Source organism: Chamaea fasciata, unplaced genomic scaffold, assembly GCF_029207755.1.
Source record: "Chamaea fasciata isolate MVZ Bird 193981 ecotype frontalis unplaced genomic scaffold, bChaFas1.0.hap1 SCAF_24, whole genome shotgun sequence".
Taxonomy (NCBI): Eukaryota; Metazoa; Chordata; class Aves; order Passeriformes; family Sylviidae; genus Chamaea; species Chamaea fasciata.
In genome coordinates this window covers 1,647,989-1,663,817 of record NW_027094109.1, presented here as the reverse complement: position 1 = coordinate 1,663,817, position 15,829 = coordinate 1,647,989, and the positions used below count along the sequence as shown (strand labels likewise).

The 15,829-nt window shown below is 52.8% G+C and overlaps 2 protein-coding genes across 9 annotated transcripts; one reads left to right on the top strand and one right to left on the bottom strand.

The window, feature by feature from the left end:
- Positions 1-26: 26 nt before the first annotated feature.
- FAM118B (family with sequence similarity 118 member B) lies at positions 27-10,453 on the bottom strand. Its single transcript, XM_066203366.1, is given in 11 exon segments — positions 27-278; positions 281-517; positions 520-594; positions 1,070-1,355; positions 1,623-1,751; positions 2,913-3,140; positions 3,939-4,191; positions 6,114-6,191; positions 6,470-6,548; positions 10,012-10,043; positions 10,378-10,453. Coding segments are annotated over 8 exon segments (1,299 nt in total). The 5' UTR covers positions 6,185-6,191; positions 6,470-6,548; positions 10,012-10,043; positions 10,378-10,453; the 3' UTR covers positions 27-258.
- A 152-nt stretch (positions 10,454-10,605) lies between these two features.
- On the top strand, positions 10,606-15,679 carry TIRAP (TIR domain containing adaptor protein). Of its 8 annotated transcripts, none has more exons than XM_066203333.1 (5): positions 10,606-10,762; positions 13,707-13,790; positions 14,236-14,303; positions 14,847-15,452; positions 15,589-15,679. In XM_066203333.1, exons 2-5 carry the CDS (start codon positions 13,747-13,749, stop codon positions 15,630-15,632), a joined length of 762 nt encoding a protein of 253 aa, XP_066059430.1. In that variant the 5' UTR covers positions 10,606-10,762; positions 13,707-13,746; the 3' UTR covers positions 15,633-15,679. The 8 variants fall into 8 exon arrangements, with proteins under 8 accessions (XP_066059430.1, XP_066059433.1, XP_066059432.1 ...); XM_066203336.1 differs by lacking the exon at positions 10,606-10,762 and adding an exon at positions 12,870-13,544; XM_066203339.1 differs by lacking the exon at positions 10,606-10,762 and adding an exon at positions 14,530-14,584 and having other exon boundaries at positions 12,875-13,790; positions 14,188-14,303.
- The last annotated feature ends 150 nt before the right edge of the window (positions 15,680-15,829 follow it).

Here is a 15,829-nt window from a genome sequence, read left to right as displayed (position 1 = left end):
GCCTTTAAATGATAGAGCAGCCAAAGTTCAGTGAGCAGGCCTTTAATACAACTTCAACATACAAAATACTGTACAGTAAAAAGACAGGACTAGAAAACTAGAGCTTCCAGTAAAAAAAAAAAAAAGCTCAAGTTTCATTTTTTAATTGAAATACAGAATATAAAAGCACTAGGTATGAAGTTAGAGGAGGCTGCAGCTCCCTCGGGGACACTGCGCTCCGCAGGCACATGCAGCCCCAGTAAAACCACAATGACTATGTTAGACCAGGTGTTCATCCTGGCGGCGCTGTCCTGGCCTCCTCCCTGCCGGAAGGGTCCTGGCTCGGTGCTGGACAGCAGTGGGACAGTGGTGGGCTCCGGCCTCCCTGAGGGCTGCTGGCCTGGCTTGGGCCTGTCCCAGGAGCCCCTGCCACGGCTCAGGGCCTGGGCAGGGCTGAGGCTCAGGGGCTGCATCCTGCGTGGAAGCAGAGACTGAAAACCTGCCTGCGACTCCAGGGAGCAACACAGGGTGAAGCCTCCAGAGAGCCTTCCTTACCTTTTACCTCAGTGTGGGCAGCTGCAGAGCCATTCAGCTGCTGCCCCTCCTTGGGCACACCTGGGGCAGAGCAGAGACCAGTGTCAGGTGGAGCGCCAGCTGCCCATGTGGGGGTTTCACACAGGCTTTCCTGGCGGGGTTAACCCTCAGAATACCTGCCAGCGAGCCTCTGGCCAGTGAACCCACTTCCCCCATTTTTACGATTTATTAGTGGTACCTCTTGTATAAAAGCATTGGCTCAGGCTGAGCAGCACAAGGGTCAGTGAGACTATATACCCCTTCTCTAAAAAGGGAACAAACAGCTGCACATGAAGAACAAAGTTTGCAGGCGTGGGAGACAGCACAGCCGTTTAAACTGTTAAAACATAGTGATTTCAGAAAAATAACCCACAAATCCAGCTACGCTTAAAGACACGTTTGCTTTTTTATAAAAAAAGGCTTCAGGAATCTCTATAGAGCATGGAGAACAGGGGCTGCTAACCGTGTCTGCTCTGCATGGTGACAGCCAAGGGTCCCCCAGCCCCTGGCCCCGTACCTGTGCGGCCCCGCATGGCAATCTCGCTCGTCAGCCGCTCGAAGTACTCGGGCAAGTCAGCGTATTCGTCCCCGTAGGAAATCACTTTGATCCCTTTGTCCAGCATGTTCTCGCGCAGCTTCTTGAACTCATCCACATCCCCCCTCCGCACCAGCATGAAGTGTTCCAGGTCTGATTTGTGCTTGACAGCCTCTAAAAACAGGGCCTGAAACGTGGTGTCATCAACTGTCCAACCACAGCCCAAGAAGAGGAAGGACTTATTTTCATACAGCTTCTGAATCTCTCGCTTTAAGAAAGGGAAAGATGTTCTTGGTCAAGGTGAGCTTCATCCTCACAAGAGACAGCACCTGCCCTATCCCTGGGGAGGTTCTACACCAATGCCATCCTTTAGCAGGTGTGGGAAGAGTTCCACCACCTTAGCAGGCATGGGAATTCACCCCTCCTGTTTTCCATTCCTAATTAATTCTCCCCCACCCTCTGTGAAGCCGGTCTAAACTCAGCTGAGCCTATGCCCGGCTGGCCCCAGTGGGAGCTGCAGCTGCACGTGGCTCACCATGACCTCGGTGTTGCGCAGCACGTTCTGGTAGCCGGCCGGGTGCAGGACGATGCCGCTGGGGTTGGTGTAGACGCCGTGGATGTGCAGGACACTGAGCTTCCTCTTCTCCTGTGCCCACTCCAGCACCTGCACAACACAAACCCGCAGCGACATCGGTGAGTGTGTCACATCGGCTACTGCAGCACTGCTAAATGTAACAGTGTGGGGAAGCGTTCCAAAAGGGCTGCTTCATCCTTTCTCCTCATCTTGTCTCCTCCATCAGCCTCTACACCATGGCTTGCAGCCACAGCCTGTGGCTTGTTTGGGTCAACACTTTAGCTGACTGGTGAATGTGATGAGAAGACTGAATCAAAATGCAAGATGGACCAGAAAAAGGGGAAAAAACTGCGAATCCTGTGTCAGCATGTTTCTCAAACCTACCAGGTTTTATTTTGTGGCCCCTACTGGCTCTGAGAGAGTCAGCAGCTGAGCTGACCTCCATTTCAGACAGCTGCTTCCGAGGCTCTCGGTTTACTCCTGCAGACCTCAGCTCGTTTAAGCTTGCAATAATTAGAATGCTTATTTGTAACACTTTAAGTACTTCCAGCCATGTAGATTAAGAGGTCACACAGGAAACGTGAAGCACAGAAATGAGAATGAAAAGAGAGCAAGGACTGCACAGGACACACACACTGGGGGTGTTTAACCTGCAAACAGAAGGATGAGATGCTCCCCACCAGTAAAACCCACGATGGAGAGATGAGGTAGGCAGGTGCAAAGAACTCAGAGTTTCACAGCCTGACTGGGGCAGGGGGAGGGATGTTTGCATGAAGAGACTAGCTCTGAGAGTGCAGCAGGAGGAGCCATTCCAGCCATTGAAGGCACAGGACATGGGACAAGAGGGGAGCCTCAAAGGCTGCAGCCCTGAATGCCCACCACAAAAAAGCACTTTGCAGCACCTTATAAAAAGTTCAGCTTTGCATCTTGTGTGGAGTTTCCCATATTAGTTAGAAACATCAACCCGAGCCTTATGTGGAAGCGAGACCAAGCCAGAAGTTTCAAGGACAGAGATCAAAGGAATAGCAGACTTAAGGACTCCTCCTGAGCACTGGATGGCAGCCAGCAAACCAGTGTTCCAGAAAGGAGTGTTCCCTCATTCCTCTGCTTGCTGCCCTGGACAGTCCGAGCCTCTGCCTGCAGCTTGTCTGCCACCACTTAAACCACTACAATCAGTACAATGTCCTCAGGCAGCATGAAACCACATCCTGCACCCTACAGTCCCTGACAAAAGAAATAATCATCCTTTACCTTCTTTTCATCAGTCAGGTCAAGAGACTCAAGGTGCTTCCCCTGGTGTGCTGCATACAGCTCCAGCAGGTTATCAAAGTTTGTGGTTAACACAAGGGCCCCGTTTTCCATCAGGTGAAGCACAGACTGAAGCAGCTGCTTCCCAGAATCTTCCATTTTGGATTCCAGGTCATCAAATACCTCGTATAAACAGTCCTTGAAAAAGGTTGAGCGAACGTTGCTTGTGCGCTGAGAAGGGGAGACAGATTGAGATCAGAGCCCAGCCCCTTAACACCTCATGCCAAATGACTCCATGAAAACTACCCACGTTTCCCCAATACCCTGCAAAGCTCTGGGTCCTTGCAGGGCAAACACAGAGCCCTGGCTGCACTACTGTGGGTGCTCTCCTTCACCACAGTCATGGGATCACAGAATCCCAGACTGGATTGGGTTGGGAAGGACCTTAGAGCCCACTCTGTGCCATCACATCCCACTCTGTGCCATGGGCAGGGACACCTTTCACTATCCCAGGTTGCTCCAAACCCTTCCAGCCTGGCCTGGAACACTCCCAGGGATGGGGCAGCCATAGCTTCTCTGGGCAATGTCCTCACCCTCACAAGGAAGTATTTCTTCCCAATATCCCATGTAACCCTGCCCCCTGGCAGTAGGAAGCCATTCCTCCTTGTCCTGTCACTCCAGACCCTTGTCCACAGTCTCTCTCCACCTTTCTTGTCAGCTCCCTTCAGGTACTGGAAGGCCACAATTAGGTCAGCCCTGAAGCCTTCTTCTCCAGGTTTAACAATCCCAGTTCTCTCAGCCTTTTCTCACAGGAAGGTGCTCCATCCCTCTAATCATCTTGGTCCAGGTGAAACACCCAAACCCCACATCTGCAGCAGGGTTATCTCTCAGGCACCTGGCACAGTAACTGCATTGGGGCTCCTTGTACATAGAGGAATGGTTGGGGTGGGGGCACCATTGCTGGAGAACCAAATCTGGCTATTTCCAAAAGCCAAATCCTACACTCAGGGCAGGTACAAGCACACTGACCGGAGACAGCTTCTGAATAAGGTCATGGGCAACATGAACCAGGTTCTTGTCTTCATGAAGACATTTCTGGAACCTTTTGCTCTCTTCATCTTCCAGGAGATCAAAGTCAATAGCAGCATCCAGAAGGGCTTGAATCAGCCCCTTCCAGGACTTCAGTGCTGGGACCTGGGGAGCAACTGCAGCACTAATTCCTGTCCCAATCACCAAAACAAGTTCCCGAGGCTTCTTGGTTTTGAGGCTTGGCAACAGCTTCCTGCAAAAGGAGAAAGGAGCACAGCTGGTACCACCACGAGTGGAAGGGTGTCTGGCACATGCAAACTGAGGGAGATGGAGGTACCCTGTGCCTGAATTTTGAATCAAATATCCATTGGGGCTCTCTGATAAACAGAGCATGAGAGGAGCAGCTTGGTATCCTTAAAAGACAGCAGGCAGCTGCATGGATCAGCAGCACAAATGCTCCCAATACAAGGTCCGTAATTACAGCATTTTTGGGAATCAAATCTATTACCAGGACGGTTACTGGGGAAGTCAATGATGCCCTGGGGTGCTTCTGCAGCAAAGCTAATCCACTAAAAATCTGGAATAAGGGAAGTCTATAAATAAAAGTTACCTGGAAGGCTGGAGGGCATGGGAAAGGTGTGGTGAGGGCTAGAGAATGAGACACACACACATGCTCTACATCCCGAGACAAAACATGGGTCAGATCCCATGCAGGTCAGAAATGTGACCTGGTTTAAACCAGGTGCAGAACAGGGGCCTGGAGACAACAGCTCCATTTATCCCAGCACAGAGAAAAGCAAGGGAAGGCTTCCTCCTAGCTCTGTCCTGGAGGGGCCCAGCCCCAGTTTGCTGAGAAGCCCCTCAGCTCAATCCCTTCCCTGTCATGCCTGCAATTTCAGCAGGATGCTCCAGGCCAATCTTTAGGAATATCCCAGATGATACAGAGTCACATGAAGGGGCTGCAGGGCTGTATTCTCCTTATTCCTCCTCCCCTCCGCTCTATTTTCCTGCCTTTACACCTGCATAGTGCTTTTAAAAGTGACCTTTATCATTTATTAAGCAGATGTGCTGCTTCTTGCCTTGCTTGGTGTCCAGCAGCTTTCTGCAGCAAGGACCTGCTGCAGCTTCCCAGGATTGGAGCAGCAGCCCAGGGAAGCAGCTTGTGTGGAAGAAATGGGCTTTATCAGCAAACACGTGATATTTAGTGAGAAGGGGAGAGGAAACCAACACCACACAGATGGAGCTGTGCCTTCCCTCAGCTCCTGCCTACGAAAACAGACTTGTTAACCCTTTCCTCGAGGAGGGCTTCACTGTTACTGCTGATAAACAGGGTTTAAATTGAGGACTGCAAGCCTTGTGTGAGGAATAAATTAGTATTCATGCTAATGAGCTAGTATAAAAACACTATTGGAAATACAGGGACTGAAATCCAAAATAATAACAAATATTAACGTCTTAATGTCTTAATGTCCTGCATGCCTGAAAGAGGCATTCTATCCCTGCTGATAAATGCACTTGTTTCTACCCTGATATCCTGAGCAAGGAAAAAAATCATCTCCCAGTGTCTTTTCTGCACATTCCAGGGTCACTGATCAACCTCGAGACCACACAGAACTATCCTGCAGCCCTCCAGAACTTGCAAATGAATCAAATAAGTGGGAGACAACCCCACAGATGATTTAGCTGCTTGTTCACAAGAACTTTTGAGCCTGCAGCAGCCAGAGTCTCCAATGGATAGAATTATCCACCAGTCAGGCCCCCCCTCACAGAACTGTAAGACCACCTTTCTAAGCACAGGCAGCCTCAGAGTGAATTATTTAGCCTTTACATGCAGTTCAATCGTACTAATTTGAGAATCCAACTCAAGTGAAGAAACACAACCACCGTGTCTGCGAGTGAACAGGACCATGGAGACAGGACAGTAAAATACAGCTTTGAGAGTGACCCCATCCCCTGGCTGAGGGTTAAAACCCCCAAAAAGCACACTCAGGGTGTGAAGGCATTTGTTGCACAAACAGCAGGAAAGCCCAGGACATGGCCAGAAGCCCGTGCACGGTTCTGGGATCCAGAAGCCAAACAGCTTTGGTCGCCAGGGGTCACGATCCTTAAAGAACAATGTGAGGCAAGGAAAAGGCTCTTGTTAGAACAAATTCAATGGAGTATAATTAAATTTACCTGGGCTTTTTTGCAGGTGGCATTCCATCTTCCAATAATGTTTCCTTGCCCAGGCTCACCGTAGAAGCCATCCAGTTTCTACAGTAGACAAATCACCACAAGCGAAGTCACTGCACATGGACAACACCACTTGGGACAACAAGGTTTTACAGAACCAGCTTTGCACAGGTGGATAAATCCCAGGTTTGTTATCATTCCAAGATCACCTCTGGGCTGAGAATTGCATGTTTTTGTCTCTGAACTTTGCTCCACAGTCTCATCCACCTCCTTAACCTCTTTTATCATAAAATCCTTGGCTGTTTTGCCCAGGTGTGATTGCTTCAGCAAAACACACTTTGTCAGACCCTTCGTTTCACCTCAGCCGCTTGTTTTCCCAGAGAGCCTGGATCTTGGAGCAGCACTCCCCGCTTCCCAACAAGGCCTGTAGCGAACTTGCTGCTTGGGAAACAGTGGGAGGGAAGAGAAGACAAAGAGATTTTTGTTGGCTCCAAAAAGTCACGGAAAGCATTTCATTCCCCGGTGATGAGAGAAGGGTTTCCCAGCCCGCCATGCGTCTGCAAGCACTGGGAAATGACCTTAGAGCCCACGGAAAGGAAGTGCAGTTTGAGAACTCTTTCAACAGCCTGTGACATAAAATACAAAAGCTCTGCCAGCACACAGTCCTCTCCCACTCTGCTTCTCCCAAATAAGTCTATGAAAAGGGAATGAAAATGAACACAACTGTTCGACCTCCTCTGCTTTTTCCTTGCCAATTGTAATGAAGAGTCCAGCAAAAACTCTGTTAGACAAGGGCTTTTGGCCAGAGGAAATGCTGAGGAAGAGCTGCTGACTCAAAATCACAGAGCTTTTGCAGGTTTTTCCATCTCAGGGAGATCTGAGGGTTTGTTATTGCTCCCCGGCAGCAGAGCAGGAGACAATGGGCAGGTCCCTCCAGGTAGGACACCTCGGCTCTGCTGCAAGTGTTGGCATGGATCATGTGAGAAATCAGCCAGTATTCTAGGAAACCACCACCTTTCAGTGCTGGATGATGAGAGCAGGGCAAAGTGACACTGTCAGACGCTCAGATACACCCTGTGTGCAGCCTTTACCTTCTGCCCCCTTCGGAAAACTTTATACAATGGCATTAAGGAATGGTTTGGGTTGGACAGAACCTCAAAGCTCGTGTCGTTCCACCCCCCTGCCATGGGCAGGGACACTTTCCACCACACCAGGTTGCTCAATAATAAATCATTGTAACAACAGCAGACCGCCTCAGAGAGCTTGTTTTCACCACCTACCTCCTGAAACGTTACTGAACACGTGCTGCTCATCACTTCAAATAATCACCTTTTTATCTTACTGTAGGGCCCAGATTTTGGATAGAAGTGTCAAAGGACTTTAGCAAGTGAGGAATCTCCTGGTTTTCCCCACTCTGCATGCCAGGCAGGGCTCCTCCATCACACAGTCTTGTGAACATTTTACCCTGTATTTTTCCAACCCACACTGAGCCCAGGAGCCCTTCAATGCTGTTCTGACAATGAACCTCTGCAGTCTCATCAGCCCTGAACACCTGCAACCTGTCAGGCCTCACGGTGAACTGTTTTGGGGGGTTAAATCTCCAAAGACCAAAGCAGGGCCTCTCAGGAAGACAGCAGGACCTGCTGGACCCAGGATCTGTCAGATTCACCATCAAATCCCCGGTGAGTGAGTGCAGCCAAGCAGAGTCAGGAAAAAGGGGGGAAAATCCCCTCTCTTTCCTTCCCAGGAGGCTCCCATCTCCCCTTTTGGATTAGCTGATTTTTTTCTGGCAGGACAGGCTGCTTTCACAAAGCCAGCCAGACTTTATGTAGTGGTGCAAAGGTGCTTTAGACGAGCTAGGGACTAACAATAGATAACTGGAGTGTTTCAGAGGAAGTTTGAGCTCCTGCTCGTCTGCCCTTGGCCCCTGTGCAGCAGCAGAGCTACAGCCGAAGGTAAATTCTTCCTCACTTTCTAAACTGGATATAATTTAAGCTTATATTATCTTTGCATTGTGAATCATCAGCTGAGCTTTGAATACCGAGGCTGTTTGTAAACTCCCACCTAAGAGCTCCCCTGTTTGCTTCCACCTGCCTCAGCACTGCTCCCATCTCACTCACCCTGCACATTCCCATGCTATTAACAGCAGGAATGGAGCCATCAAATCAATTTTAAGTGCCTCTAAATGACATTTCAAAAGTAATTTTAAACTTAGGATGAAACACCTTTTGGAATTATAATCACCTTGTAAGGTTTTCTCATATAATGACCATCAGCCTTCAGGTCTATTATTTAGTGCAGAGAGCCATAAAGGAACAAAACCCCCCATTATAAATACAGCCTAGTTCCAAAAAAGTTATTACTGGTCTTAAAAAGAATTCAAGGGGATTCAGCCAAGAAATAGTAACCTCTGGTTTTTAGTCCTGGAAAGAAGCTCTGCTCCCCAGGGGGATGGATCACACTGACACAGCTGAGGTAGCCAAAATTAAGTGGAATTACCTCAGAGCATGACACTGCCATGGGGGAAAAAACCACACCAGGTACTGCAGGCTCCCCGTGGGAACACAGGTGCCATGGAGGAGAGGGAGACACAGGCACTTACAAGATAAGAAGTGTCTCTCCAGCCTTCATCAGACATTGGGAACTTTCCAGCTATTTGGACTACAGGGAGTTGAAGACTGTAAACACAACACTCCATGGATTCCTGGCTCAGCTGCCCCATCCCAGCCTTGTTCCCACCACTTTTATCAAGGATACTAAGAGGCTGCCTGTGTGAGATCGTTGCATTCTCTTTCTCTCTCCACACCACAGAAATCCCTTAATTCATCCTAAAGCCTTCCAGACTTCAGCTTTAAACTGTGCCCAAGTCACCAAAACTGGCTGGATAAACCCAACCACAGCAACTCCCTGTGTGACACAGACATATCCAGCTGCAGAAATGTTGGAAATATGAAGGTGTATCTCAGGTAAAAGCAAACACCTGAACACCAGGTGTGTCAAATGAAGGCCGAGGTTCACACAGGGTGTGTATTTACAAAAAACTCCCTGCAGCTCTACAAAACACGACCACGCCACACAGGCAACACCAGAGTCCAACCTGCAGAACCAAAATGGGGAATTAATGGAACATTTTTCTTCCCCAAGTCAAGGAGAAGTTGCTGCTGACACCATCTCCATGCTCAGCACCCAACACACAACTAAAGCTACACCTGGATGTTTAAAATTGAAGCCAAGTGATCCAGCTCCGTGCTGGAAGATGGGCTCCTCCCGAAGAGCCTCCACAAATTCCAGAAAGAAACAAGTACAAACATACTGCTCATCCATTATTTTTAGCTTCTTTGAGTGCTGAGCACTGCCACCAGCAGGGATGTAATGGATTCCCAGGATCCAAGGATGCTGGATTCCCAAGGATGCTGGACTCCCAGGGATGCTGGATTCCCAGCTTCTTTTTCAGTTCAGCGACTTCAAGGTGTTGGGATAAGATAGTTTAAAAGCCACTGTGTTTCAGCCAAAAGCTGAGCTGTCCCTGGCCACCTCCCAAGCCTACCCTTCCATGTGGAAGCTACACTGGAGCTGGATCAAAACCATCCTAGGAACACACAGGCTCCAGGGACAATGGGACCGAGGACAAGCCCTGCTCCTGTCCAAGCCACAAAAACACGGGATTCAGCCTCCTTGGATGTGAGTCAAAACACACCAGAGGTTTTTATTCAACGCTGTGATTCTCCACGTGCTTCCCAATGGCTCCACGAACAAGGAGAGGGAGTGACACAGCAAAGCCTGGCTGAGCTCTGTATCCCACAGACTCCCACAGAAGCACGCTGGCTTCCCAGGACTGACTCTGGAAAGGGAAGCGGGGGGGGGGGGGGGGTGACACCTTCGGGGTTAGTCGAGCCCTTACCTGTCCTCTCCGTTATGCCCTCCTCGCTAAACCTGCGGGAAAAGCAACAACACGGGGACTCAGCAGGCGGGGAGGACACCAGGGGAACCCTCAATAAAAACGAGCTTTTATAGAGGGCTTTGGCGCGGCGGGGCGAGTCACAGCCGGGCCGCCCGCCGCCGCCTGAGGTTTCCCGGCCCCCCGGCTCACCCCCGGCCCCGCCGGTCTCCTTCGCTCCCCTCAGGCCGCTCCGTCCCCTCAGGCCGGCGGCCATGGGACCCCCCCCCATTATGGCGGTCCCCGTCGCTATGGCAACAGCTTCCCCCCCGCCGTCTCCATGGCAACCGCGCCCTGCCCGCCCCCCGCCCCCGCGCGCCCCGCACGCACCTGGCGCCGCGCGCGCGGCCCCATTGAGGAGACGCCGCCGCGCCGCGCGCAGCCGCCTCGCGCCCGGCCCCGCCCCGCCCCGCGCGGCGAGATGACCCCGCCCCCTCCCTCCCCGCCCTGTCATTGGCCGCCAGCGGAAGAGGCGGGGCCAGGCGTGGGAACGCGGCGATGCTCTCGCGGCGCTTTGCGGAGCTATAAAACGCGCAGGCGCAGGCGTGGCGTAGCGGCGGGCTGGGAGGCGGCGTCGAGCGGTTCCTGTGCCCGAGCTGCGGCCGCGCCGGGCCCGGCCGTGTCCCCGTGCCCTCACACCCCTCAGGGGTCTCTTCTCCGCCAGCTGCCGCTGCCTGCGTTCGTGTATGGGTCACCGCTTCTCCAGCCCTATGAGGTACATGCAGTGCCTGGGCCTGGGCGGCCGCTGTGATGCCTTCAAGCATATGTGTGGCAGAATTTGGGTGCACTTAGAGCTTTCCAGGAGAAAAACTATTCTGTCTTTTCTGGGGAACTGCACGCTGTTTTGTACTGGCACCGTCAATGAAATATTCATGATGCTTTTAGGGACAAAAATAGCCTTATTTTCTCGCCAGAACCACCTTGGCCTTGCCTTGCAGCACCTGGTCTTCCCCTTTTCTTAATTCCACAGGCAATCCTGTAGACCACAGGCTCCTGGTGATGACCAGCCTGAAACTCCTGCTGCAGGGATTTCAGCGTGGTGCTGCTGCTGCTGGGTCAAGGCACGTTGTGAATAGAGCTGTGCCTGCTTAGTTACTCCTTTAATAATGATTATATTGTTGCTGAGGTAGGGTGGAAGTCGATCCAGAGGGTGCTGCCTCTTGGGGTCTAGGGTTTGTGGGTTCACCCTTGCTCAGGTTCCCTCTCTGGGGCGGCTCCGCGGTTTCCAGGTGACTCACACAGGCAAGTGACTCCCCCTCCTCTGGATCCTGTCCTCGGGTGAGGAGTTGATTTTTGGGGTGGTGGCAGCAGCGCCAGGGCAGGGACTAATGCAAAATAGGTCCCAGTGGGCTGAGTGGTGCTGGGCCCGTGACTGGTGGTAGTCTGTGGGTCGCTGTGGGGCTCAGCACCACTCAGCCTTGGGCTTTTTTCTTTGGGATTTGGCCACCAAGAGGCCAGCTGGTGTCCCCTGCTTGGTGGAGAGAAAGGAAGCCGAGGTGGTGGCAGGAGGTGGGGAGGAGCCCAGTGTCTCTCAGAGAATTCATTGCATTTTTGGGCACAGGCTTCCCAGGTTCCTTGCCTTCAGCACCGTGTTTGAGGGTGGGCTGAGAGCCCTGCAGGAGGATCCTGCCGGCTCCTGCACCCCCAAGGTGCCTCCCAGGGCTCAGAGATGGACTGGCTGGTGAAATCCTCGGGGATGGGGAGGTGTTTATGGCAAGGGGGAAAAGCCATCAGGGAGCACCCCCCATTTCACATGGTTTTGTGTTTCGTGCTACTGTGCCCTAGTTTTGCTGAAGGTGGTGGGTGAGTAGACAAGGAAATAGCTGTGGAAGCCACAGCCAGGTGGTGGTATGGAGGGAACATTTAGTGTCCAACTGGAGCTCTTTAAAGACCTGTGGGACACGGTGGTGTGGGCATGGGGTTCCCCAAAGCCTGACAGGTGCTGGTGGGTGTTGGGGGATCTCCTGACCTTCATCCCTCCTTCCCAGGAGACTCAAAGGTCCCTGGGGGTGAGGAAGCAAACAGCAGTGTGCTGAACAAGAAGTGGATTCAGCCCTGGGGCACGGTGGCATTGATGAAAGGGTGTCTTGACCACCCTTGGCATGGGGTGTTGGGGTTAAATGGGGGGGGTCAGAGGACATGGGACTTTTCCCTCAGGAAAATATTTCCCTTCAGGCATGGAGGTGTGGGGGTTCTTGTCCCAGTCAACTTGCAAGCAGATGGGGAACACTGGGGTTGTGTTTTGGGGGCAGGTGCAGCAGTCCTGAAACTGGAGTGATGGGCACTAGGCAGGGACTGCCCTCTCCGTGAACACGGTGAGTTAGGTGAGCACAGCCATCTGCCAAGGCCAGGCCTTCAAAGGCCAGTGCTTGGAGCAACCTGGACTACTGGAAGGTGTCCCTGCTTGTGGCAGGGACTTGGAACAAGATGATCTTTAAGATCCCTTCCAACCCAAACTATTCTGGGATTCTGTGATTCTCCCTGCTGGGATAGAGGTGAGGACCCACCTTGGTGGGTCCTGGCTCAGCTCCTGCAGGTTGGGGACCCCACAGTTGGAGCTGTGGTTCAGTGGGAGTGTGATGGCCACCGCTCTGCTTCAGGGTTAACAGTCAGGGAGATGCTGACCCGGCTTTGTACTCTGGACTCCCCTGGGCTCACTCTGGAGAGGCTCCCATGTGAGTGCCAGGGCCAGCTTCTCTGGGGATCCCAGGTCAGGGGGCTTTGCTGTTATCCAGGGTGAGGACTCGGGTGGGAGAAGGAGGGACACATTCAGCACCAGGGCTAGACCCCCAGGCCCCCATCTCCTGGTGTCACACGGGGTGTGGGACAGCTCCTGGATCACCTCCACACTCTGCTGGGCCACCAGCTTGGCCACAGTGACACTGCAGCAGTGGAGATGGAGGGTTCAGTGTCCACATCAAAGGTCCCGGCATTGTCCCCTAGACAGGGGAGAGATGGGGAAATCTTCCGTGCTAGGAACAGCCTGTCAGGGAGCTGGATGGGCATGCAGGCCCTGGAGACCCCCCAGACTCCTGGCAGATGGAACCAGGACTCACCTGGAGCTCATCTCTCACAGAGGAGGAACTGCCAGGCTTTGGGGGGCGTTGAGGATGATGAGGAGATGCAGGCAGCATCAGTTGTTGGCCACCACCAGCAGCACCAGGGGAATGAGACTAGGGAAGGGAGAAAAACGGGGGATTTTGGGGTGAAAAAATGATTTGTTTGGTAAAAGTAACTCGTTAAAATAAGCGTGAGTGGCAGACATGGACCTGTCTGTATTTAGTCAGGAAACCAGGGAGGGAAAATAGATCTGAGGGCTGGGCGCTCTGACACCCAGACAGTGACGGCATGTGGCGGATGTGGGAGGAGGCCCTTGGGAGGGCTTGGCTTCCCCTCCTGCTGTCCCGGCCCATTTACCCAGCCTGTGCTTTCACATTCCCCAGCTGCGGGCACCTGGGTGTTCAGGGAGCTCCTCCACTCTGTCCCTGGGGAGGCAGGTAGGTGGGTGCTCCTGCCCTCATTTCCACCCCAAGGCAGCTTCACTGGGAACCGCTCCTGGATGTGGAAGCTGCAAGGATGGATCAGCCTCGCCATTCACTGCAGATCCCGTTAGACTGCACAGTGAACATACCACATTCTACCTGTCCTTTTCCACCCAGATAATCCCAGAAGATCTTTCTTTGCCAAACCCAGGGGCTGATGCATCCCCTTCCCTGCTCCGCTGCCAGACTCCTGCATTCCAGGTAAGCATCCCTCCAACTTTCCCCTCCACTGCTCATTGTTCAGTCACACTTGAGCTTTTGGCTGTCACTAAGTGGTGACCCTTGGGCACTGTGGTTTCCGTGGGCGTGCTGGGGTTTTGCTGGCATTTCCTGCAGTCCTGTGTTTGGAGTAGGGGAGAGGCTTCAGCATGACTTGGGGTGTTTCATTTCGGAAGGGGTGATGCCAGCAGTGGAAAACAGCAGCTGTTTCCGGTGTTGCTGCTCCTGGGTGTCCACAGGGAGTGTCTGGGCACCCTAAACTGTGTTGGAAGCGTGATGTGGGGGCATGGGATGGTAGGGAGCAGACAGGAATGCCAAAGCAGGCAGCACCAAGGATGCACCGCTCTGGGCACCACCCACACTGCCTTTGTTTTGCCAGCACCCAGTCCATCCCTGGCGATCCCAGCTGATTCCCACTTCTCCACAGGATCCTTTTCCCACGGATGGGAATGAGGGTTTCATCTCCCCATTGTCTCTCGGCCTCGCTTGCTGCAGGTGTGTATCTCCAGTGGAAAGTGCCAGTAACAGGTAAATGTTCCTTCCCAGAACATTTTGGGGAGGCAGATGCAGAAAACCCTGCTGGGAGTGATTTTGGGGCTGTAAGAGAGCACCCCAGAGGTGCAGGTCCCTGGAACAGACCACACTGAGACCACACAGGGGCTGAGACCTGCTATGAAGTGGTTCTTGCTCTCAGTTTTTTATCCCTCTTTTCTGCTCTCAGGAAAGGTGTCCTGCTGGCAATCGGTGGCTGACCAGTGTGCTGCCCATTATGGCTAGTGAGTCTAAGAATAAACCCTCTGGCTCTGTCCCCTCCCTCACGGCATCCCCTCCCCAACAGAACACCAGGGTACCAATGGGCAATGATGCCACAGCATTCAGGTGTTGGTGGCAGCTCAGGTTTTAGGGACCAGGATGGTTTTGGGGGTCAAGGTGAGATCCCTTTCCATCTGGGGGCATTCTACAGATTGAATGATGCTGTGCTTGGGAAGTCCAGGGGGGTGCTGAGCCCCCAGAACTCACTGTGGCCTCACTCTGCAGGTTGGTTTAGGCGGCTCCTGCACAAGCCCAAGCCCAGCTCAGTGGAAAGCCTCAAGTCCAGCCACTCTGCTTCATCCTCGCCTTCTTCCTCCTCATCTTCTGCCAAGAGCTCCAGCTCTTCTCCTGGCACGAGCTTGGCCACCAGCTCCATCTCCCTGTCACCCGTGTCAGCACTGGACATCAATGCCTCAGACAGTCCCCGGTGGGACAAGAGCTACGATGTCTGCATCTGCCACAGCGAGGGGGACGTGGAGCTGGTGGAGGAGCTGGTGTCCTACCTGGAGGGCCAACCTGAGAGCTTCCGTTGCTTCCTCCAGCTGCGGGATGCGGTGGCGGGAAGCGCGGTGGTGACGGAGCTGTGTGACGCCGTGCAGAACAGCCACTGCTGGGTCATGCTCATAACCCCCGGCTTCCTGCAGGACCCCTGGTGCAGGTACCAGATGCACCAGGCCTTGGCTGAGGCTCCGATGGCCAATGGACGCACCATCCCGGTGCTGAAGGATGTGGATCGCAAGGATTATCCCAGGGAGCTGCGGAACATCTACTACATCTACATGGCGCTGAAGGAGCAAAGCTTCAGGCAGATCAGAGACACTGTCATGCGCTGTGAGTGCCCTGTGGGAGGCTGATGAAACATCAGTCCATTGGGATGAGGACCATGGGAAAAGGACCAAATTCCATAAATTTATTTGAAGTTGATTTTTAATTGTTTGCTAATGGAGCTCGTTTGCTCTCTCTGCAGACCTCCAGGGACTGTGCCAGAGCTCCACAAAGAGGATGGAGTAGTGCTGGGAGCAGATGCATCCCCATGGGCATCATGGAGCTGTCGCCATTGGATCTGGGTGTTGGCATGTTCCATTGGACCTTGAGGTCAAACCTGAGCTGCTCAGAGCAGACGTGGGACTCAAGATGGGGAGTTCCCCACATCCATGAGGGACAGCAGACCCACCGCGTCCCGGTGGCCAAAATCTTCTCAGCGGGGA

Bases quoted from the DNA above. Each gene is read 5' to 3' on its own strand.
- TIRAP (XM_066203332.1), top strand. From the start codon at position 14,669: ATGATGCCACAGCATTCAGGTGTTGGTGGCAGCTCAGGTTTTAGGGAC. The intron at 15,453-15,588 runs GTGAGTGCCCTG...CTCTCTCTGCAG, and splicing joins CAGAGACACTGTCATGCGCT to ACCTCCAGGGACTGTGCCAG.